We start from the raw sequence: 25,334 nt of genomic DNA on the forward strand, positions 1-25,334 counted from the left end.
GGGGGGGGGGGGGGCGGACATTGGAAATGAATGTTCTAGTTATCAGAGGGTGAGTTCCTCAAATCCTTCCCAACTTCTGAGTGAGCGACGGCCTTGGCCTAGCTGAGATATTCCTCTCACGGGATGACAGGGATGTTATTTTTCCAAATATTAAACTGGTGCGTTTACTTAACCCCGTAGGACAAGTCCCCACCGCCTTCCACATCTGAGAGCAGGCTGAGGACTTCATCGCCCCAGGAGAGGACAGCTAGGGCAAGACAAGAGACTCGAGGAGGAGACCACAAATCTGCCTCCCTGTGAACAGGAGAACATGCCTCTGCGCGTTCCTGCAGCCTCGGGAATAAAGGGGGGCCCTCCCGAGGATTTGTGGGGAGGAGAAACGCAGGCGCAGTGCTGGTGAAAGACCCGCTGCCGGCCCTACTGGAGGCGCCAAAGCTACTGAAATTACACTGCATCGGATGCTTGGTTACCTTGCTCCAGCTTCTGCTACAGAGGAAGCAGCAGAAAGCCCCAGTCATTTGTGGAGCAAAAATAAACTACATTTTCTTTTTTATTTTCCTTTTTGCTCTTTGCATTGGAATTTAATTCCAGGACCAGTTGTGCTTTGAGTAAAGTTCCTACAGTAAGAGCAGTACAGTGTTTACTTCTTAGGTCCTAGACGTAGTTGCTCTAAGATCTGTAATTCTGAACAAGAATCTTCCACTAGGACGCGAATACAAATACTACAGACATCACACTGCCAGATAACCGTGCAAAGAAACTCCAGACCAAAAGGCTCTAAAACATAAAAACACTTACACATCATACAGACCACGCAGACCCATCCCCTGTATCCTTTCCTCCGGCACTCACCTGGTTTTATTTTGCTGAAGATTCCAAGACCGTATGATATATTGTACAGTACGATATCATATATCAATATGATAAGTTTATTTCCATCTATTCATCTTAGTTGTGTTACTCTCACAAAGATGTTCCAACTGACCAGTTATCGACCCTTAATGTGTTTTCTATCCTGTCAATATATTCCATATATTCCTCGACTCCAAAATCATGGTGAGTTGAAATGGGCAGAAGAACCACTTTATTGCAGGGATTTCATTTGGAAGATTATACACACTTTGTCTGAAAAATGACCCTGAAACTTAAGAGTATGTCTTTTTTAACTAAAAAAAAAAAAAAAAGCTTTCTATTCATCATGGAATTAACATTCCCGTACAAATTGCAAAAAGAAAAGATCCAGCTTTTATAAGTATTACAAAGTTAGTAGCTTAGAGCCCCTTACAAGAGCAAGGCACTCTGTGCACAGCACGGAGCAAGCACCCACTTTCGAAAAGGGATGTAAAAACATGCACTAAAGATACACATAAAAATACATTTCAGAAGATACACAAGAAACATTACAACAATTCCTTCTGAAGTGTGTGATGAGGGGCCGCAGGAGGACACAGTGAGTTGAGACTTCACTGCGCCCTTTGGGGTATTTTGTGTTTTTCTACCATGGATACCTACTTTAAAAATTTTTTTAAGTCACACAAGCAGCTGTCTTTTCTCAAAATCCTCCTGTTTATGCTTTAAGCAACAGATCTACAAGATGCACGACAAATAAAAAAACTCATGAAACACTGAGCTTTTTGAGACACCCCTCATACCTCACTCCATCCCAGCCTCACAGTCGCCCCTCTGATATGAGCTGCTTAGAAACTCTGCAAAGCAAACAGGACCCAGAAATGGAAGTGCAGGATGGAATTCTCAGTTCTCCCACTTTCCATGGATCTTCTCACCCTAATGTGTAAAATGGAGATACCTAGCTACCTCAGAGGGATTCTGTGAGGACTGCCCCAACTGACAATATATAAAACCAGGCTGCAAACTACAAAAACTTCTAACAAACAGATATTTTTGCTGTATAATATGTTCCAGATATAGATGTACATGTACATATTGATAGCCATAGACAGCAAAGAACTAAATTTTAATTAAATTGGGACTCTGATCACTATTTTATCACAGATTCATTAGTTCAATCAGGAGTCAACATTAAAAGTGACTAGAAAACAGAGAAACTGTTGAGTGGCAATGGGTTCTGAACAGGAAATTCAAGACCAGGTAATTCACCCAAACCAACAAGACCAGAAGAAACGACAGTAGTAAAAACCAAAGTAAATACAGTACACATAAAAGAACTATAAATGTAACTCATTTGCTCTCAGTTTGCCAGAGAGGAAGATAACTAGCTAATTTAAGACCAAGAAATACTTTTAAAGATGTGAAAACAAAACAAAGCAAAAATTTCCCAATTTTTACTTAAAGGCTAGATTTCTTTAGGGCCCAGCTCATATTTAACTCTTACAGAAAACCTCCCCTAATTCTTCCAGCCTCCCATTCGTTTCCTATATGATTACCGGTAATCACGTACTGACTGTTGCTCTGTGTTTTATGTATGCATCTTGTTTCCACAAAAATGCCTTTAAGGCAGACCCCTTGAAGGCAGATAGCACAGCCTCCATTTGGTTAAAAACTTCACAGCATCTACTCCAGTGCAGAGAATCTTAATATACTTTTTTTTTTTAACTAAATCACTCTTTATTCAAATGAAATATAATAAGTTCTCTGAATGCATTTCTCTAAGAAATTCAAAAAGCAAATCATGAGCAGACATTATCTTTAACTGATCATAAACACACACACACACACACAGACACACACACACACACACACGACCAACAACCACCACCACTACCACATACTAGCATTCTAACATGGGCCCGGCTATAACATTTTTACTTTAGAAAAAGCTGAAACATGTTTCCATAGGGCAACAATGTGGAATGCAGAGTAATACTGTAGCATATTAAACTTGATGAGAACATTTAAAAGTGTATATAAATCAGGAAAGTACAATGGCGGTTGACAGAGGTGGAGGGAGGGCAGAGAGGGGAAAGGAGAGTTTATTTAATGAGTATAGAGCTTCAGTTTTGCAAGATGAAAAAGTTCTGGAGACCTGTTGTACAACAATGTGCAGACAGTTAGACTGTACTGTACATATAAAATGGTTAAGATGATAAATTTGATGTGATTTTTACCTCAATTTTTAAGTCTCTGTAAATTTTACATATCCAATTAACTGAACAACTACACACCTGGAAAAATATAAAAGTCTTCCCATTTTTGTTAAGGTCCCAAGCAGCAAGCACTTGGCTGAGTGAAAAGTAAGCTCTCGTAATATTATCTAAGAAGAACTAAAACTGTAATGCATTCCCTGAGCTTCCTTCAAATCTTTTGCATGAAACACACTTTTTTTTTTTTTCAGCAAGGTATCTTCCAGAAAAGGTATCAACAACACAAAAATAGAGAGTAATAATTTGGGACTGAGATTAGGCTTAGCTAACTTTTTATTTATATCAAAGTTACACTTGCACGTGTCTTAGAGTCCAACAGCTCTGTATGACTTACTGTGAAAAACAGCAGTCCACTGTCCATAGACTCCTCCGTTTCCCATTCCCCAAAAGCAGTTATTTTCAATTCTTTCATCCACTGTGTTTCTTTTGTTGACCTCTTTATCTCTAAATAACATACGTGCAGTTGTACTTCCTGATTTTAAGCATTATCTGTTGGCTTCCTACTATGGAAGATGATGCAATATTCAGCTCTCCTTCACCTCCCACCAAGACGTTCTGTACTTAGATATTTCCCTTCTTCCTAACATACAGATTTTAATTCCGAATCCAGTGTATGTTTATAGCAGGGTAAGACAGATAAGTAACCATGTCCTTGTTACTAGAAACCATGTCATTGCCCATGTAACAGATTTGAAATAAAGGTAAAATCAAAGAAATTAATAAAAATCTTTAATGTTAAATGGAAATGTTAGAGATAAACTGGAAATAGGAATATAAACTCCCATAGGAATGCACAACATGTGTACACACACATGCATTCACAGATATATATGTATCCCATCCATCCAGATAGGGCTTAGATGCCATGACATCCTAGTTAGCAATGAGCACTTTCAGCATCCAGATCTTGCTTTCTGAATACCATTCCCCACTAGAAAGAAGTAGGGTTCTATAAAGAAATGGCTGATTGCAGACCTGAGGCAGAAAAAGTACAAGATGAACCTGGGAGGCTTTCTCTGCCAAAAAAGAAGGAGGCGCTCTAAGTCAAATGGTGTCATGTCAAAGGATACAAAAGAGCTTGAAACATCTTCCATTGGCCACCTTTGGGACAACTGGAACACTAAAATGAACAACAAGTATAACAGGTTGCAAAATGCGTAATGAAGGAATATCAGCAAGCCCATAACAATGACCAAAGATAAATTTTTGTAAATAAGAAAAAAAAAAAGGAGAAACTCATTTATTAAAGAACTAAATGTGCAATGACAGCAATTCTTACTCTGAAAACTGATACTCAAAGGAAAAGAATTTAGCATTTATTCTGCCTTTTTTTTTTTTTTTAGAAAGAATTATGATTTATCACAGCTGATGAGGAAAATCCCATTTTTACAGAAGGATGCCAACATCTAGCCGTTCCCAGTGAAATAATGGTTTTGGACTTGGTTCATCAATGGATGCTAAAACTTTCAGGTGAAAGGAATGAAACGGTTGCACGTGCCCAAGTTGTACCCATAGGTCCTGTTCCTTCTGTTGGAGAGTGGTTTTTACTGGATATAGCCAGAGTTACCTCACCAATTAAAACCTATTTTTCATGCCTAGGTAAAGCATGAATTTAAATTATGCTTATGCAAGCACATCTGTCCAGCCTTCAGGGTTATTTTCATAGTAAACAAGGCAGATATGTCCTTTATGACAAATAAGATACAAGGAACACATGAAAATGTGGAGGCAATCTTGACTTGAAACTCAAAACTTGTCCCTGGAATCAAAAAAAGTATGTACCGTCTTCAAGGACCCGAACTGAATGTAAGCTGGTTGGCTCAGATAAGAAACCAGACTGTCAATTACGTGTTTAGCAGGGCTTATTTTTGCAGTCCAAATGGCTCAATGAATATGTCACAAATTAATTACCCACTGAGCAAGAAAGGGGAGCTGTTTCTTCTATGCATTTTGGGGGCGATAAGGACGGTGATTCCAAGAGTACAGTCAACCAAGAAAAGTCTCTCACCCACCCCAAACGCCCAACCCAACAAAACCTCAGGGGTATAGAGGAAACAACTGGGGGTAAACAGAGCAGTTCCCTGGGCAGTTTAACCATGAAGCATTTTAAGCTTCTTCTAATCTGTTTCCCCAAAAAAGCCCTCATGCCCATGATATGACTTGTCACTTTTCACCATGTTGAACACCCAACAATTCCTAGCCAGAATTAGAGCTGCTCATCTCGCAAGTAGTTTCACCTGGCTCTCGTCTCTCTGGCACCCTGGGCTTTGCTATGCTTTGCCTGCTCCCCATGGCACCCGCGAGCACAAGAGTTCTGGCTCCTCTGAGGCTGCCCACAGCCCCCAAGTCCTGCAGCCTGTTCCCTGCCAGCACCCTTCTCCCTAGCGATGCTCCCTGCCTCCCGGGGCCAGACCTACAACATGCACATGCCCCCGGCAACCATCACAGTGGGGAGGAAAGAGCAGACATCTCCTAGTAGGTCCACTCTGTGTGTGCCAGCAAGTGACTTAAGTTCTGAGGCTTGGGCCCCGCACACACGGAATGAAATAATAAAACCTACGTTGAAAGCATGTTGTAATGATTCCAAATAATGTCTGTAAAGTTCCCAGCACAATGCCTGCAATAATTAGTGGAGACTGGCTCGTGATAACCGTAGTCGTAGTGCAGTTGTAGCATACTATTTATTAACGGTCTATATTTACCGGCCACTTACTGTGTGGTGGACACTGTTCTAAACGCTGTAGAGGTACTGACTCACTTCATCCTCAGAAGATACTGTCAGTTACGCCCATGGCACAGACAAGAAGCTGAGGGGGAGTGTGATGACAACAGTCATAGTAGTGAGAAGCCCTTGCAGGGCTCCCCATCATGCCGCTCTAGCAAACACGCCTCCCCACAGCCTTTCCGCACTGCCCCACGGGTACCTGATGTGCCAGATCAAAGTAAACCCTGGTGGTCCCACGTCAAACCACCTGATGGCCCTACTCCCCCGCAGATGCCATCCTTCTGCCAGATATGCCCTTCCCTGCATGACAGACCCCGACTCTGTCCTCCTAGGCACCGCTGCTTTTTCCAAAACTGCCCTCAAATGGCACTTCCTCTGCGACCTCCCCTGGCTTCCCGAGCCCCTTGGGACTCCCTCCGCATTTTATGCGCTTCCTTCCTCCTCTAATATCTGCAGTGTTTGGCTGTGTGCCCCCTCCACCCACTTGTGAACACCGGGGGGCAGTGACCACATTCTCCCCTCCGTCCCCACCGACCAGCACAGTGCCCAGCACAGACTCCAGGGCCCAGTCTGGACGCACGAGCTAAGGGGCTCCGTCCCCCACCTGCACATCAGTGTCTTCATCTGTGAACTGGGGATAAAGTACCTTTCTCCCAGGGCTCCTGAATGATAAATCAGACAACAGACAGAATAGACAGAGAGCTGAGCCAGTCGCTCACTAAGAAAGGGGGAAGGCAGTACCACGGCACATCACAGCCACCCCGGTGGCCCTGGGGAGGGCTGTTCTCACACTAGCCCACAGGAAACACCGTCGTAGGGCCCAACGGCAAAAGGAGGAGGTATCCCCAAGGCTGGAAAGCTCATTTTCACAGCAAGCGTCAGGAGCTGATTCAATCTAGGGCTGTCGGGTGCGCCAAAATCCCACCCGCCGCAGTGAGGGTGGTTCCATAACTGCTCAAGGGACAGCCACTGTTACAGCGTTAGCAAGAATGGTATAACAGTACATACTAGAGTTATATGATGAACTCACATAACTCATTAACAGTAAGACTCCTCCTTACTGTTGGGGAAATTCCTACAAATAAACGTACAAGGTTCTGTGTTATTTACCATAGTCCCATTTCCAAATCTGTTCAAAGATTTTAATTCTATAACTCTGTGTAAGTTTTACTTTTTTTAAATTATTCTTAAGTATTAGCTAGCTCATTTTATTGACTGATTGGTTTTTATTTTTTAATTTTTTTTTTTTTTTTTTTTTTTTTTTTTGGCTGCGATGCACGCCTTGCGGGATCTTACTTCCCCGACCGGGGAGAACCTGGGCCCCAGCAGTGAGAGCACCGAGTCCTAACCACTGGACCACCAGGGAATTCCCTTAGCTAGCCCATTTTAAATGCTCTTCTCTGGTGAGCTCAAAACACTTAAGACAGTTAAATATTCTTGTTTTAAAAACGAAACTTCATTCAATTCCAAAAAATATCGGAAACCAAATATGTATCACGTCTGGTATTCTTTCCCTCGAGTCTCTTAACACTCATCTATTAGACGGCATTCTCTAAACATCATGTCCACCTATAACCTCTTATTTTTTCAGGTCTCATAAAGAGGGAGAATTAAAGTCTCTTCTTCCGAGCTTCCCTAATTCACCTCTGGTTCAAAATCTCTGCCCTGATGTCAGGATTTGTAAAAGTCAAATATTTCTTTGTCCCCCCCCCCCACCTTGAAACTACACATGCAACCTCACCCAGAAACCCAAGGCCCCTCTCGCCCCTCTCACTTTTGGGTACACACTGCACTAGGTATGTGTCTGCCCGCTGCAAGCTCCCCAGGGCAGCAACTCACTTACTCTACATTTTAGATCTGTAACTCTGCATAATGACAGTGAAGATTTCTGTGTTGCTACATTTAAAGAATGTATACTACAGGCCTGCTCCCTTGTTACTGTTAGCCCACTGAACATTAGGAAAAACTCTCTTCAATAAAATCAAACAGCAGTGCTGTATAGCTCTGTTCCAACACTGAATGTGGGAACTGAAAATAAAACATATGTTTCTATTACAAAGGAATAAAGGCCATTTCTACTGAAAACACTTCACAAATCCTAAGAACGATCATCAAGACAATGGAAGCCATAAAACCAACACCAGAAGACGGTGACACTTGATGGTCAATCTTGCCCCAAATGTGCTGAACGGTTTCTAGAACACAGAAACTATTACAGCAAGTTAATCATCTGCAGTGTATGGAATTTAATGCAATTCAACACATATATATGTGTGTACTTGCTCGGCTGTATAGCTTGCTTGGAGTGTGAAACTGGCTACATTATGGCCATGTCTACACAGTCAAAGGCACTGTGTAATTTGCTTAAAGAAGCTGAAGAAGGTGCTGAAGACAAAGTAGTAAGAGAGAGATACCCGGTGTAACAGAAGGACAGCAAACCAAGATCAGATATTTAAAACTGTGTGCTCTTTTCATACAGTATAAATAGTACACTACATCTGCGTTTTTAAAACCCATGTAAGAATATAGAAAGAGCAATTGGATACCTACCTAGTTAAATTACCTATTAATCACAAAGGATAAAACAGTAATGCTGCAGTGGAGAAACCTGAGAGACACCACCTTACCCAAAAGCTCAAAGTTATCACCACTGGTACTGGGACAATGCCATGGGAGGTACTGAGACACTCACAGCATCACTTCCGTGATACTCCCACCAAAAGTGCTTAACAAGAATCTGGTGATGAGCAACTGGATAAATACAAACCGAGGGACATTCTACAAAATAACTGGCCTGTCCCCCTCAAAAATGTCAAGGTCAAAAAAAGAAAAGCTGAAGACCAGGGCAATTAAAGGCCACGTGGACCATGGATTGGATCAAGGTTGAGGAGACCCATGTCTGGAGAGACTAAGGACTTTGCTTTCAGTCACCGAGCCACGTAGCACCAGAGGCAAGACGAGCACAGCCCAAAGCTCTTTCTCAGATGCTAGACCTAAAAGGTTAGCGGTGAAGTTCTAAAATTCACACAATTTTAAAATATTTTTAGCCTTAAGCATTTTTTTAGGTCAAAGCTTTTATACCCTACCCTGAGAAAAGGACAGGAGGCAACTGACCTTCATGGATTTAACATTCACACTTTTTACTACACAAGAATAATCACAGAGAGGGGAAAGATGGCAGAAAGGTAAGACACGGAGATCAACTTCCTCCCCACAGATACACCAGAAATACATCTACACGTGGAACAACTCCTACAGAACACCTACTGAACGCTGGCAGAAGACCTCAGACCTCCCAAAAGGCAAGAAACCCCCCACGTACCTGGGTAGGGCAAAAGAAAAAAGAATAAGCAGAGACAAAAGGATAGGGACGGGACCTGCACCAGTGGGAGGGAGCTGTGAGGGAGGAAAGCTTTCCACACACTAGGAAGCCCCTTCGCGGGCGGAGACTGCGGGAGGCGGAGCGGGGAGCTTCGGTGCCGCGGAGGAGGGCGCAGCAACAGGGGTGCGGAGGGCAGAGCGGAGAGATTCCCGCACAGAGGATCGGTGCCGACCGGCACTCACCAGCCCGAGAGGCTTCTCTGCTCACCCGCCGGTGCGGGCGGGGCTGGGAGCTGAGGCTCGGGCTTCGGTCGGAGCGCTGGGAGAGAACTGGGGTTGGCGTCGTGAACACAGCCTGCAGGGGGTTAGTGCCCCACGGGGAGCCGGGAGGGAGTCCGGGGAAAAGTCTGGAGCTGCCGAAGAGGCAAGAGACTTTTTCTTCCCTCTTTGTTTCCTGGTGCGCGAGGAGAGGGGATTAAGAGCGCTGCTTAAAGGAGCTCCAGAGATGGGCGCAGGGTGCGGCTAAACGCGAGGACCCCAGAGACGGGCATGAGACGCTAAGGCTGCTGCTGCCGCCACCAAGAAGCCTGTGTGCGATCACAGGTCACTATCCACACCGCCCCTCCCGGGAGCCTGTGCGACCAGTCACCGCCAGGGTCCCGGGATCCAGGGGCAACTCCCCCGGGAGAACGCACGGCGCGCCTCAGGCTGCTGCAAGGTCACTCCTCCAGCCTCTGCCGCCGCAGCCCCGCCCCGCACTCCGTGCCCCTCCCTCCCCGCGGGCTGAGCGAGCCAGAGCCCCCAGTCAGCGGCTCCTCTAACCCCGTCCTGTCTGAGCGAAGAACAGACGCCCTCCGGCGACCTACACGCAGAGGCGGGGCCAAATCCAAAGCTGAGCCCCGGGAGCCGGGAGCCGTGTGAACAAAGATGAGAAAGGGAAATCTCTCCCAGCAGCCTCACGAGCAGCGGATTAAATCTCCACAACGAACTTGATGTATCCTGCATCTGTGGAATACCTGAATAGACAACGAATCATCCCAAACTGAGGAGGTGGGCTTTGAGAGCAAGCTTTATTACTTTTTCCCCTTTTCCTCTTTTTGTGAGTGTGTATGTGTATGCTTCTGCGTGAGATTTTGTCCGTACAGCTTTGCTTTCACCATTTGTCCTAGGGTTCTATCTGTCCGTTTGTTGTTGTTGTTGTTGTTTTCTTTTTAAAAAAGTTTTTTTCTTAATAATGACTTTTTATTTTAATAACTTTATTTTCTTTTATCCTCTTTCTTTCTTTCTACTTTTTCTCCCTTTTATTCTGAGCCGTGTGGATGAAAGGCTCTTGGTGCTGCAGCCAGGAGTCAGTGCCGTGCCTCTGAGGTGGGAGAGCCAACTTCAGGACACTGGTCCACAAGAGACCTCCCAGCTCCACGTAATATCAAACGGCGAAAATCTCCCAGAGACCTCCATCTCAACACCAGCACACAGCTTCACTCAACGACCAACAAGCTACAGTGAGGGACACCCTATGCCAAACAACTAGCAAGACAGGAACACAACCCCATCCATTAGCAGAGAGGCTGCCTAAAATCATAATAAGTCCACAGACACCCCAAAACACACCACCAGACGTGGACCTGCCCACCAGAAAGACAAGATGCAGCCTCATCCACCAGAACACAGGCACTAGTCCCCTCCACCAGGAAGCCTACACAAACCACTGAACCAACCTTAGCCACTGGGGGCAGACACCAAAAACAATGGGAACTGCGAACCTGCAGCCTGCAAAAAAGGAGACCCTAAACACAGTAAGATAACTGAAATGAGAAGACAGAAAAACACACAGCAGATGAAAGAGCAAGATAAAAACCCACCAGACCTAACAAATGAAGAGGAAATAGGCAGTCTACCTGCAAAAGAATTCTACCCGAAAAAGAATAATAATAGTAAAGATGATCCAAAATCTTGGAAACAGAATAGAGAAAATGCAAGAAACATTTAACAAGGACCTGGAAGAACTAAAGATGAAACAAGCAATGATGAACAACACAATAAATGAAAATAAAAATACTCTAGAAGGGATCAATAGCAGAGTAACTGAGGCAGAAGAACGGATAAGTGACCTGGAAGATAAAATAGTGGAAATAACTACTGCAGAGCAGAATAAAGAAAAAAGAATGAAAAGAATGGAGGACAGTCTCAGAGACCTCTGGGACAACATTAAACGCACCAACATTCAAATTATAGGGGTTCCAGAAGAAGAAAAAAAGAAAGGGACTGAGAAAATATTTGAAGAGATTATAGTTGAAAACTTCTCTAATATGGGAAAGGAAATAGTTAATCAAGTCCAGGAAGCACAGAGAGTCCCATACAGGATAAATCCAAGGAGAAACACGCCAATATTAATCAAACTGTCAAAAACTAAATACAAAGAAAGCATATTAAAAGCAGCAAGGGAAAAACAACAAATAACACACAAGGGAATCCCCATAAGGTTAACAGCTGATCTTTCAGCAGAAACTCTGCAAGCCAGAAGGGACTGGCAGGACATACTTAAAGTGATGAAGGAGAAAAACCTGCAACCAAGATTACTCTACCCAGCAAGGATCTCATTCAGATTTGATGGAGAAATTAAAACCTTTACAGACAAGCAAAAGCTAAGAGAACTCAGCACCACCACACCAGCTTTACAACAAATGCTAAAGGATCTTCTCTAGGCAAAAAACACAAGAGAAGGAAAAGACCTACAATAACGAACCCAAAACAATTAAGAAAATGGGAATAGGAACATACATATCTATAATTACCTTAAATGTAAATGGATTAAATGCTCCCACCAAAAGACACAGAGTGGCTGAATGGATACAAAAACAAGACCCATATATATGCTGTCTACAAGAGAACCACTTCAGACCTAGAGACACACACAGACTGAAAGTGAGGGGATGGAAAAAGATATTCCATGCAAATGGAAACCAAAAGAAAGCTGGAGTAGCAATTCTCATATCAGACAAAATAGACTTTAAAATAAAGACTATTACAAGAGACAAAGAAGGACACTACACAATGATCAAGGGATCGATCCAAGAAGAAGATATAACAATTGTAAATATTTATGCACCCAACATAGGAGCACCTCAATACATAAGGCAAATACTAACAGCCATAAAAGGGGAAATCGACAGTAACACATTCATAGTAGGGGACTTTAACACCCCACTTTCACTAATGGACAGATCATCCAAAATGAAATTAAATAAGGAAACACAAGCTTTAGATGATACATTAAACAAGATGGACTTAATTGATATTTATAGGACATTCCATCCAAAAACAACAGAATACACATTTTTCTCAAGTGCTCATGGAACATTCTCCAGGACAGATCACATCTTGGGTCACAAATCAGGCCTTCGTAAATTTTAAAAAACTGAAACTGTATCAAGTATCTTTTCCGACCACAATGCTATGAGACTAGATATCAATTACAGGGAAAGATATGTAAAAAATACAAACACATGGAGGGTAAACAATACACTACTTAATACCGAACTGATCACTGAAGAAATCAAAGAGGAAATTAAAAAATACCCAGAAACAAATGACAATGGAGACACGACAACCCAAAACCTATGGGATGCAGCAAAAGCAGTTCTAAGAGGGAAGTTTATAGCAATACAATCCTACCTTAAGAAACAGGAAACATCTCGAATAAACAACCTAACCTTGCACCTAAAGCAATTAGAGAAAGAAGAACAAAATACTCCCAAGTTAGCAGAAGGAAATCATAAAGAAGAAATCATAAAGATCCGATCAGAAATAATTGAAAAATAAATGAAGGAAACAATAGCAAAGATCAATAAAACTAAAAGCTGGTTCTTTGAGAAGATAAACAAAATTGATAAACCATTAGCCAGACTCATCAAGAAAAAAAGGGAGAAGACTCAAATCAACAGAATCAGAAATGAAAAAGGGGAAGTAGCAACTGACACTGCAGAAATACAAAGGATCATCAGAGGTTACTACAAGCAACTCTATGCCAATAAAATGGACAACCGGGAAGAAATGGACAAATTCTTAGAAATGCACAACCTGCCAAGACTAAATCAGGAAGACATAGAAAATATGAACAGACCAATCACAAGCACTGAAATTGAAACTGTGATCAAAAATCTTCCAACAAACAAAAGCCCAGGACGAGATGGCTTCACAGGCGAATTCTATCAAACACTTAGAGAAGAGCTAACACCTATCCTTCTCAAACTCTTCCAAAATATAGCAGAGGCAGGAACACTCCCAAACTCATTCTACGAGGCCACCATCACCCGGATACCAAAACCAGACAAGGAAGTCACAAAGAAAGAAAACTACAGGCCAATATCACTGAGGAACATAGATGCAAAAATCCTCAACAAAATACTAGCAAACAGAATCCAACAGCACATTAAAAGGATCATACACCATGATCAAGTGGGGTTTATTCCAGGAATGCAAGGATTCTTCAATATACGCAAATCAATCAATGTGATACACCATATTAACAAATTGAAGGAGAAAAACCATATGATCATCTCAATAGATGCAGAGAAAGCTTTCAACAAAATTCAACACCCATTTATGATAAAAAAACCCCGTAGAAAGTAGGCACAGAGGGAACTTTCCCCAACATAATAAAGGCCATATATGACAAACCCACAGCCAACACTGTCCTCAATGGTGAAAAACTGAAAGCATTTCCACTAAGATCAGGAACAAGAGAAGGCTGCCCACTCTCACCACTCTTATTCAACAGTTTTGGAAGTTTTAGCCCCAGCAATCAGAGAAGAAAAGGAAACAGAAGGAATCCAAATCGGAAAAGAAGAAGTAAAGCTGTCACTGTTTGCAGATGACATGATGCTATACATAGAGAATCCTAAAGATGCCACCAGAACACTACTAGAGCTAATCAATGAATTTGGTAAAGTAGCAGGATACAAAATTAATGCACAGGAATCTCTGGCATTCCTATACACTTATGATGAAAAATCTGAAAGTGAAATCAAGAAAACACTCCCATTTACCATTGCAACAAAAAGAATAAAATATCTAGGAATAAACCTACCTAAGGAGACAAAAGACCTGTATGCAGAAATTTATAAGATACTGATGAAAGAAATTAAAGATGATACACATAGATGGAGAGATATACCATGTTCTTGGATTGGAAGAATCAATATGGTGAAAATGACTCTACTACCCAAAGCAATCTACAGATTCAATGCAATCCCTATCAAACTACCACTGGCATTTTTCAGAGTAGCAGAACAAAAAATTTCACAATTTGTATGGAAACACAGAAGACCCCGAATAGCCAAAGTAATCTTGAGAACGAAAAACAGAGCTGGAGGAATCAGGCTCCCTGAATTCAGACTATACTACTAAGCTACAGTAATCAAGACAGTATGGTACTGGCACAAAAACAGAAATATAGATCAGTGGAACAGGAGAGAAAGCCCAGAGATAAACCCACGCAGCATATATGGTCACCTTACCTTTGATAAAGGAGACAGGAATGTACAGTGGAGAAAGGACAGCCTCTTCAATAAGTGGTGCTGGGAAAACTGGACAGGTACATGTAAAAGTATGAGATTAGAACACTCCCTAACACCATACACAAAAATAAGCTCAAAATGGAGTAAAGACCTAAATGTAAGGCCAGAAACTATCAAACTCTTAGAGGAAAACATAGGCAGAACACTCTATGACATAAATCAAAGCAAGATCCTTTTTGACCCACCTCCAGAGAAATGGAAATAAAAAAAAAAAAAAAAATAAGCAAATGGGACCTAATGAAACTTCAAAGCTTTTGCACAGCAAAGGAAACCATAAACAAGACCAAAAGACAACCCTCAGAATGGGAGAAAATATTTGCAAATGAAGCAACTGACAAAGGATTAATCTCCAAAATTTACAAGCAGCTCATGCAGCTCAATAAAAATAAACAACCCAATCCAAAAATGGGCAGAAGACCTAAATAGACATTTCTCCAAAGAAGATATACAGACTGCCAACAAACACATGAAAGAATGCTCAACATCATTAATCATTAGAGAAATGCAAATCAAAACTACAATGAGATATCATCTCACACCAGTCAGAATGGCCATCATCAAAAAATCTAGAAACAATAAATGCTGGAGAGGGTGTGGAGAAAAGGGAACACTCTTGCACTGCTGGTGGGAATGTGAATTGGTTCAGCCACTATGGAGAACAGTATGGAGGTTCCTTAAAAAACTACAAATAGAACTACCATATGACCCAGCAATCCCACTACTAGGTATATACCCTGAGATAACCGTAATTCAAAAAGAGTCATATACCAAAATGTTCACTGCAGCTCTATTTACAATAGCCCGGAGATGGAAACAACCTAAGTGTCCATCATCGGATGAATGGATAAAGAAGATGTGGCACATATATACAATGGAATATTACTCAGCCATAAAAAGAAACGAAATTGAGTTATTTGTAGTGAGGTGGATGGACCTAGAGTCTGTCATACAGAGTGAAGTAAGTCAGAAAGAGAAAGACAAATACCGTATGCTAACACACATATATGGAATCTAAGGAAAAAAAAATGTCATGAAGAACCTAGGTGTAAGACAGGAATAAAGACACAGACCTACTAGAGAATGGACTTGAGGATATGGGGAGGGGGAAGGGTAAGCTGTGACAAAGCGAGAGAGAGGCATGGACATATATACACTACCAAATGTAAAACAGATAGCTAGTGGGAAGCAGCCGCATAGCACAGGGAGATCAGCTTGGTGCTCTGTGACCACCTAGAGGGGTGGGATAGGGAGGGTGGGAGGGAGGCAGACGCAAGAGGGAAGAGATATGGGAACATATGTATATGTATAACTGATTCACTTTATTATAAGGCGGAAACTAACACACCATTTTAAAGCAATTATACTCCAGTAAAGATGTATAAAAAAAAAAGAATAATCATAAAGACCATGTAATACTCTGTAAATAAACTGAGCTGAAAAATGGAATCGTGTGTTATGTGGCTTATGAAACAAGAGAAAACACAGCTAGTGGGTGAATCTAATCAACTATCTGTTGTGGGTGTGCAGATAATAGAAATTTGAGCTTGTGGGGGTGGTTAGAAAATAATCCCCTCCGCAAACCAACTGATCACACTGGTAAGGAAATTAACAGCAAAAGTAACGAATCCAACAAGAAGTCCATGATGTTCTGAGCTAGACACTGGAGCTAGGCTTCCCTCCATTTGGTAGAGGAAATCATACAGTCCTAGTGATGCATTCATATCTGGGAGGCCTAAAAACTCTTAACTACGTGTTCTTCACAAATGATGAGGGTCCATCAGACTTTCACTTGTCCTAAAATTGTTTACATTTCATTTGGCAGAATCATTCCTGTATGATCACCTTTATGTATGACAGTTAAAATCAGATTAAATGGAATATCAAGGAAAACAGGCACAAGTTACCAAAAGATATGAAGAGCATCTAAGGAATGGAGAGTAGTCTCTCCATTATAGCTAGCAATGCTGAAGTTTTCAAGGATTACAAGTTGGAGCAAATTAGAAAATGAAAAGAAAAAAAAAAAAGCATGCACACATATGCACAAACATACACACAAACGCTTCAAGCCTAATTGTTCATGTATTTATCGTTAAAACTACTGAGCATCTTTTGTACGCCAGGTACTGTACTAGGAGATCCAGCACGGAACAAATCTGACAAAATATCTCATGAAGAATCAGTACAGCTCAGAGTCAGTAGAAATAGGTGATCAATAAATTAAAATATAACGAGATGGCATTAAGAGCTATGAAGAAAAATGAAGCAGGACGTGAAGAGAAGGCTTTTCTTAGGAAGTGCCCTGTGAGCTAAGCCAGCAGTGGGGGAGAGGGCAGGCCAGGGGGATATCCGGGGATGAGAGGGAGAGTGGCAGCCACGGGTCAATGCCTGAGGTCACAATGTGCATACGGGCTGCTGGTGCTGGCTGAGGCACATGTCTGAGAGAGACAGGCGGCCGTGAGAGGATGCTGAGCATAGGCCTGAACCATGATGTATGTCCTAGCAGGATCACTCTGACCACAAACTAGAAAGTTGTCATTAGAGGGGCAAGAAGAGAAACAAGATCCGCCGGAGGCCCTGCAATAAAAAGCACAGGCGAAGGTGGGGTTGCTGGTGCTTTGGGCCAGGGTGGCAGCAGCGGGAGCAGGAATACCTTGTTGGATTCTGATTAGATTTTGAAAGTAAAGTTAACAGGATTGCTGAGGGAGTAAATTCAGAGTTTCGAGAGAAAGCGAAAAGCCCAGAATGACAATATGTCTTTTATCCTTATTCGCCCGATGGCTACGTATAACATTGACTAAGGAGAAGTCCGAGGAAGGAACAAGTTTAGGGATGGTGAGAAATCAACTTTGATTTGATACACATTAGGTTTCGGATGCCTATTCGTCATCAAAGTAGAGGTGGCTAAGAAGCAACTAGATGTCCAGGTTACGGGGAGAATGATTATTAAATGCAATAGATACACGGATAGATATAGACAGAGAGAGAGAACGAGATAAAGAAGAATTGCACATATGTGTCTGTATATGAATGAAGGAAAGTTCAAGAAGGAAAACATGGACAAGGGAGAAAAGAAATGTATACACTGTATTGTATCTACTTCAGCACCGTTGGAAAATACTGTAATGAGAACGTAACTACTTTGGTAATAAAAAAGGGACATTTCTTCTGTTTCCCCCAATAAAATAATAAGCTGATGAAAAAATCAGACACATAGTTAACACAAGACTACTATGAAAACAGACTCAGAGACAACCATTGTTAACTTTGTGGATTATTTCCTCCCTTTTTTTTTTCTTGACATTTACATATATACACTGCACAGTTTTGTTTTTTAAGTACAGTTCATTTTTGCTTGTTATTTTGACACACATGAGATAATACTGAACTCAAAGGTGGCAGCCATGGAATCAGGCCATTTTTTGTTTTGAATTTCTGTGTTCATGCTTTTAGAATGTCCCCACTCTCCGGTTCGTCGAGGCCCCTTTACCATCCCCAAATGCGCCACGCCCTGACTCACTCCCCTAGGGTGCCTCCTGGCAGTGGAGGACATTTGTGCTTTCCATCCTGCCCCTCAGAGCTTTGCAGTTGGGGGTCTGCCTTATAAAACCATAAGCACGTTTCCATGTCATAAAGAATTATTTGTAAACCTTATCTTTAAATGGACTCTTTATATATAATTCTCTGTGCACAGTTCTAATGTAGCATCCAACCTTTTATCAAGCATGTTTCAGCACCGCCTCAAGGAGTCACTGTCTAGTCACCAAAAGAGCAGAAACTCTGACTGAAAGTAGTTTCCCTTCAGTTCATTCAACAAATACCTACCAGTGCGTGTGTCTGTGCGTGTGCATGTGCGTGTGCGTGTGTGAGAGACCGAGAGAGAGGATGACACACACAAAGTCTTAAAAGATGATTTCAGACAGAGAAACGTGCTGTGAATAAAATAACAACACATGAGAACATAACTGGGAGGAAGGTGAGAAAGAGAGAGAATGCTATTTAGCTGGGTGGGCAGGGAAAACCCACTGGGGAAATGACACTTGAGCCAAAGTCTCAGTGAAGAGAAGGAGGCTGCAAATAGTCTAGAGAAGAGCAGCTCAAGTACAGGGTGAAGAGGAAAGGCAGAGGGGGGCCCAGGAAAGGAAGGAGTACACCGTGTTGGAGGGTTGTGTGTGGCCGGAACATCGCAGAAAGAGGAGGCAGACCATGGATGGAGCTGCAGGCAAGCATCTGGATCTTTAACGAAACTGAGTTATTTGCAGTGAGGTGGATGGACCTAGAGTCTGTCATACAGAGTGAAGTAAGTCAGAAAGAGAAAAACAAATACCGTATGTTAACGCATATATACAGAATCTAAAAAAAAGTGGTTCTGAAGAACCTAGGGGCAGGACAGGAATAAAGACGCAGACATAGAGAATGGACTTGAGGACACGGGGAGGGGTAAGGGTAAGCTGGGACGAACTGAGAGTGTCATGGACATATATACCCTACCAAATGTAAAATAGATAGCTAGTGGGAAGCAGCCACATAGCACAGGGAGATCAGCTCGGTGCTTTGTGACCACCCAGAGGGGTGGGATAGGGAGGGTGGGATAGGGAGGGTGGGAGGGAGACGCAAGAGGGAGGAGATATGGGAACATATGTATAACTGATTCACTCTGTTATACAGCAGAAACTAACACATCATTATAAAGCAATTATACTCCAATAAAGATGTTAACAAAATAAATAAAAATAAAAAATTTAAACCTCGCCCCCCCCCCAAAAAAAAAGAATGTGGACCTTTATTCTAATTGTAATGAGAAACTACTGTAAAGTTATAAACAAGGACACGATATGATCTGATTTAGGCTGAACAATCAGTGTGGCGGTTGTGGAGAGACCAGAACGTTAAGGAACAAAAATATAGGCAGGGAGACCAGTTAGGAGGCTGCCACTGTCTCCAGCCAAGAGAGGGGGTAGCTTGAAGCAGCATTTCAGGAACTGTGGTGGTGATGTGCTCAGACACAGGACACATTTTGGAGGTAAGAGCAACACGACTTGCTGACTCAGGAACGAGGAATCTGTGCCTGGGTGAAGAGAACCGGCACTCCATCCACACCTCAAGTGACTTTTACCTTCACTAATGGACCTTCGCGGAACTCACCTCTCTGGGATGGGTATGGAAGGTGCAGGCAACAAGTATTTACAGCGTAATGTAAAATGTGTCATACTGTCTCACTTACCCAAATTGGGATCAGTAGCCTGACGTTTCTTAATTTTCGCTTCAGAAATAGCAGAATAATAGGCACAAGTCATCTTGATCAGCCACGTTGCTCGAACCATTGGCACTGAATACTTAGCTAAATATGCAAAAACATCTTCTTTTTTACTAAGGATGGGAACCTAAAAAGAAATAATATATTTGTAACAATCACATATTACGTTCATCGCTAGACCAACCTAAAGAAAGGGGAAGCAAGAGAAAGAGACTCTAAGTTCCTGCTGGCTATGAAAAACTATATCCTTTTTTTAAATGGCACATGCCATTTTAAAAAAAAAATTTTAAGCGAATTTTAAGAAAAAAGAATCAAAACTATGTTTAGCACATTGGCAACACAGTTTTATCAGTTGTGCTTTCTTATTTATAAAAACAAATTATTTTCAAACTCTCAGATGCTGAAAGCTACACGTTGTATCAACAAAATCGGGAAAATAATCTCATGACAGTCCTCCAAGGAGTTTATATCTCAAAATTGGAAGGGACAGATAAAGTAAAAGCTATCCCCACTCCACATTTTATCAAAGAACATTTTTGTATAAAGCTTTCTGACTGTAACATTTCATAAGAATAACAATTTCCAGAAAGCTTCTAAAAGTGCCTTTAGACCAAAATTTTAAATAGAGGCTAAAATGATGGATCAGTGAATCTGCCTAATAAACACTGAGCTAGAAACAGCTGGGTAATTAATTCACTGGTTGAAAGTAGGCACTTGAGGCAGTTAATTATTTCTTCCAGGCCACAAAGGTACTATTTAGCAAATTAGTATCCCAATGTTCTGCTGAATGTCTCGAAAGAGTTAATCCAGTCTTGTAGAATTCCTCATAAATATCCTAGGAATAGCCCATTAATCTATACATAAGCTATCCAATTTACGAATACAGGGTAACGCAGCGGACAGAGAGGATGTTGGCCGCAATGCAGCAGGATGGGAAAAGTGAGATGGAGAAGCAGGCCGTGCCCACCCCCGCCCCCAGCAACGAGCACCCCTGTGCTGCAGTCGTGGCCCCAGCCTGTGGTGGTTAAACCCATGACTCCCAGGCTCTTCATTTATGACCGAGATAATACCGACCCTGTCCACCTCACGGTGGCGCGAGAAGGAGAAAGCAAAAGAATTACATGTATCAAAATTACAACAACTTTCATTTTGTTGCCAGTTCCAGTTCCAAGGATTTCTCCGCGTCCCCCAATGTGTTCTCAAGCCATGGACCTGACTCTCTCCTAAGAGGATTCTGGAAACCCACAACCATGGACATCACTAGCCCTGGTCTCTATGCCCCGAAGTCTTGCTCGATCTCGTGTTGAAAATCAAAGCTTCAAACCAGCTAACTGATTCATATAGCATGGCATTTTTCTCTTAGTTAGCCAGTGGTTTAGCCAGTGGATTTTTCTGCATTATACATATGTTACAAATCTGACTAGTCACCGTCTTGGAGCAAAGTGTGATCCCAGAATTTAAAAGTTAAGTGTTTTTTGTTGCACAGCTCTTTAAAACAAGCTATTTCACCTGGTTCTTCCCAAAGAAACATCAAGCGGCTCCAGCGATAGAGAAAAGCTGCCTAGTTGAACACTGAGATGCAGTGTGTCCATATACTGTATTTTACGGGCAATGTAATAGACTTTTGATCATGTACAGTTCCTCCCTTGGTTGCTGACTTTAGAACATAACCTCCTCCATGACAAAGGCAACTACACAGCATACCACATAACTATATAAAAGGGAGGTGAAAGTGACACAGGCTAAAGCTATAAAACTTCCTCTCTGTGGATCACGGTGATACATTTTACCTAGAAAATTTCCTGAAACTTTAGCTTACAAGGCACATCTTTCATGGAGCACAAGGCTCTGGGTTTACTGTCGTTTAGGCCAGGGACAAGAAAAGCACAGTCTTATATAGTCAGTTCAAGGCCGGAGCTGCTGTTTTTCACTAGAACATACAGTATGGTATCAGGGAGTTAAATTTTAGCTGCCACGGTCAGGTTCCCTCTCAGTCAGACGTACCAGAAGACTATATATAAGATGAAGGCCTAAAAACCAGGCAAATGCAAAAAGTGAAGTTAGCATCTCCAAAGAAACATTACTAATAGCATCTTTATAGAAGCCTAAAGGATTTCTTTTTGAACCGCATTTGACAAGAAGGCACGGCCGGGGATGGGGGGAGCATTTTGAGCATGTGAAATGTTTACATGAAACAGCAAACAAAGCTGAGTCTTACATGAACAGCATAAGGCAAACCTCTAGCTCACTGTCCCTGCTGGCAGAACCCTAAGAAAAAGGGTTGGCTCAAATCAAGGGCTTTAGAATTCAGAAGAACATATGTGAAGAAAGTTATTTAATTAAGGAAAAAGACACATTTTGATGGTTTTGTCACATTTACAGTTTGGGCCAACTCAGGAAGGAAAATATGTTTACACTGACTGAAGTATGACTTCCTACAGGGATGGATTCCATTTTCAGCCAAGAAACCATCTGACTTCAACTTGTAGCTGAACCTAGGCAATCACTGGGCAGCTGTTTGGTTTCTAAATCAAGGTGGAACTGCATCTAAGTACCAGAAGAAAACTAAGACACCTAGCATGGTTTTCCATCCACCAGAGGGCTGCCCTTGTAACGCTTCTCTCCCTGTATTCTCCTTTCTGTCAGCACCCTCTGTTTGCTAAGCAGTGGTAGAGGCAAATGGAAATTCCAGAGACCACAGTAATCAAAGTCACCAGAAGTGAACACATCATTCTTAGTGAACTGTTCAAGAGCTAAAAGGATATCCCCAGGAGCAAGAAGTCTCCTTTTCCAAATCTAACTATGACCGTGATTGGATTAAAAGGCCTTTTATAGGCCACTGCTGACCCCTCTGTGGCTAAATACTTGGACTGCTGTGGCGCTTTATAGTAACAGAAAACCAGGTCCAGAAACCTGATCCATCCCATACAGGAAACTATTTTGAACTCTAGATCAGAGCTGGAAGATGACTCAGGATCTCAGCAGGAAAAGGAAGGTCTTCTACATCAAGCCATCTCGCAGATAAATACCAGAAATTAAGAGGTATTTAAACTTTCTGATACGAAGGACACGCAGAGGACGCAATCTTTTACCCAACTCTAAAGAGTTTTCGCCACCTCAAGAAGATGAAATGCTGAGGAAGGGATGGGAAGGAATGACTCTTGAAATGCCCAAGAAATGAATACTTCAAAGTATATTCAATGGTTTGACAAAGAAAACGTCTTTAACTTTGCAAAGAATTAACGTCAGGGCTTACCTGAGGGACACCTGACTTGGCCAGAGGCAGCTCCTAATAAAGAGAGAAGAACAACGGCTAATACACTGCACCATAATTCATCTCCCTCTTAAAAGATGAGAGACCATTACACCCCTAAAGCAAGGGCATCAATTCCTCATGAACAGTCCCTTTCAGGAAATATCACCCCCCACCACCAAAAAAAAAAAAAAAAAAAAAAAAAAAAAACTCATGGTGAAAGAACCATGGTGATAACAGAAGTCAAATGGAATTGATCTGACCAGGAAGTTTGGGGTGAGAGCCAGAGGAGTTGGAGGGGAGATAAGAAAATATGACTGCGGTTAGAGAAAGCAGTTGGTAAAAAAAAAAAAAAAAAAAAAACAAAACAACTGCATTCTAAAAGCTTACAAAAAAAGGCAAACCTAAAAGGAAAGATGTCAGGCTGGCTACACAGGAGTTGAAGGTACTAACCAACATGGAGGGTATGAACTTTTCGTAGAAAGCCATCAAATATTGAAGGATGGCCTTCGACCGCTGCAGCCTTCAGATACAATTCCCAGGCCACAGTGGGAACACGTGGTAAACGGTCAACAATGGAAAAGAAATGCCACGCGGTCCAGCCTGTGTTGAGACAGAGGCACTAGCTGAGTAGCAAGAGAGGGTTACGCTGATTGTTCTGCTTTGCAAGGATTTCGGTTGCCTTTAAGCACTAACATCTACGAAAGGCAACGCAAGGCTCTGACACCAGGGCAAAATAAAGCCCACGGGAGCTACAGGCACTATTTTCAAAGAGGTGCTTTAGAAAACAAAAAGGTCAATACACGAAGGAGCTCTCCTCTAACCTGGGCCTGCACCAAGCCGTTCGTGAAAACTTAAGAATACAAGATGGGCTCCCCTAAAACTAAAGGGTTTCAGGGGGAGATGAGAAAGACCTGGGGATTATTTGAAAGGTGTGTAAGAAGTCAGAGATCAAGACTAAGAGGGAGGTTTCTGGCTCTCATCTAAATTTCAAAAGACATTTTGTATTATTGGGACTATAAGACTGTTGAATCGGTGCAGTATTTCCCATGTGAGGAAAATGATCAAAGGCAAAGATTTTTAAAAGAACCCTCCCTTCCCTCCCCCTCCTCAAAAAAGCGGGGGGCTATGAATAAACCTGCCCATTTTGTACTGAAACTTTTTCAAAGACGGTTTTCAAGCACACACACAGAGTCACTATCTTTTATCTCACTTGTTCGGAAGAAGAGTTAGTTTAAGAATTTGGATGTGGGTTCTTTTCAAGACAAGGAAATAACATTAAAGCAAGGATTTCTATTTAACCCATGTGGACATCCTGACCTAAAAAACTGAAAATGTAAGAGAAATAAATGAAGTCTCACTGCCTGTTTTGGATTTTAAAACCCTGTCTACCTAATATCCACATAAACAGCTTCCTGTGTAGAATGTTTAGGTCTCTAGATGTCCTAGGCACCTCATGCCATCAAAATGAAGGGGAAACAGCCTATGTGCAGCACACACCTAGTGCAGGATACCTGCCATTGAGACTTTGAGTTTTGGAGAGAACTGGGGAAAAGAAATATATACTTGAACATTATCTCAAATATTTTCATTTCTATAAGGCCTCAGTTAAAACAATGCAAGAAATACTTAATACCTTTTTTGCCAAAATAGCAAGTGGTTTATTTCCTGCTAAGTCAGAGAACCAACTATGAATCGCACTCTGGGATCGAGCAGTAACCAGCCAGTAATTATCTTTAGCATTAACTTGTGGTTTCTTCTTTCCGGTGTCCTGGAAAGTGTTAAGCTTTAGTTTCTCAGCTAATATGCTGCTAAAATAAGCTCCAATCTGTGGAAGAGAAAACAGAGTTTAAGGACAATAAGCAAGAATGTTAGTAATGGGCTTCCCTGGTGGCGCAGTGCTTGAGAGTCCGCCTGCCGATGCAGGAGACGCGGGTTCGTGCCCCGTTTCGGGAGGATCCCACATGCCGCGGAGCGGCTGGGCCCGTGAGCCATGGCCGCTGGGCCTGCGCGTCCGGAGCCTGTGCTCCGCAAATGGGAGAGGCCACGACAGTGAGAGGCCCGCATAACGCAAGAAAAA

At 42.2% G+C, this 25,334-nt stretch overlaps 1 protein-coding gene across 1 annotated transcript in view; it reads right to left on the minus strand.

Moving 5' to 3' along the window:
• MED12L (mediator complex subunit 12L) overlaps window positions 1-25,334 on the minus strand; it is a 335,022-nt gene that overhangs the window by 272,188 nt on the left and 37,500 nt on the right. Inside the window, exons 3-4 of the mRNA XM_007446642.1 lie at window positions 24,891-25,082; window positions 19,969-20,128 (exon numbers count right to left, since the gene is read on the minus strand). Coding sequence (XP_007446704.1) covers window positions 19,969-20,128; window positions 24,891-25,082 — 352 coding nt within the window. The remainder of the gene's footprint in view (window positions 1-19,968; window positions 20,129-24,890; window positions 25,083-25,334) is intronic.

The sequence above is a fragment of the Lipotes vexillifer genome, unplaced genomic scaffold, assembly GCF_000442215.2.
Source record: "Lipotes vexillifer unplaced genomic scaffold, Lipotes_vexillifer_v1.1 scaffold727, whole genome shotgun sequence".
Taxonomy (NCBI): Eukaryota; Metazoa; Chordata; class Mammalia; order Artiodactyla; family Lipotidae; genus Lipotes; species Lipotes vexillifer.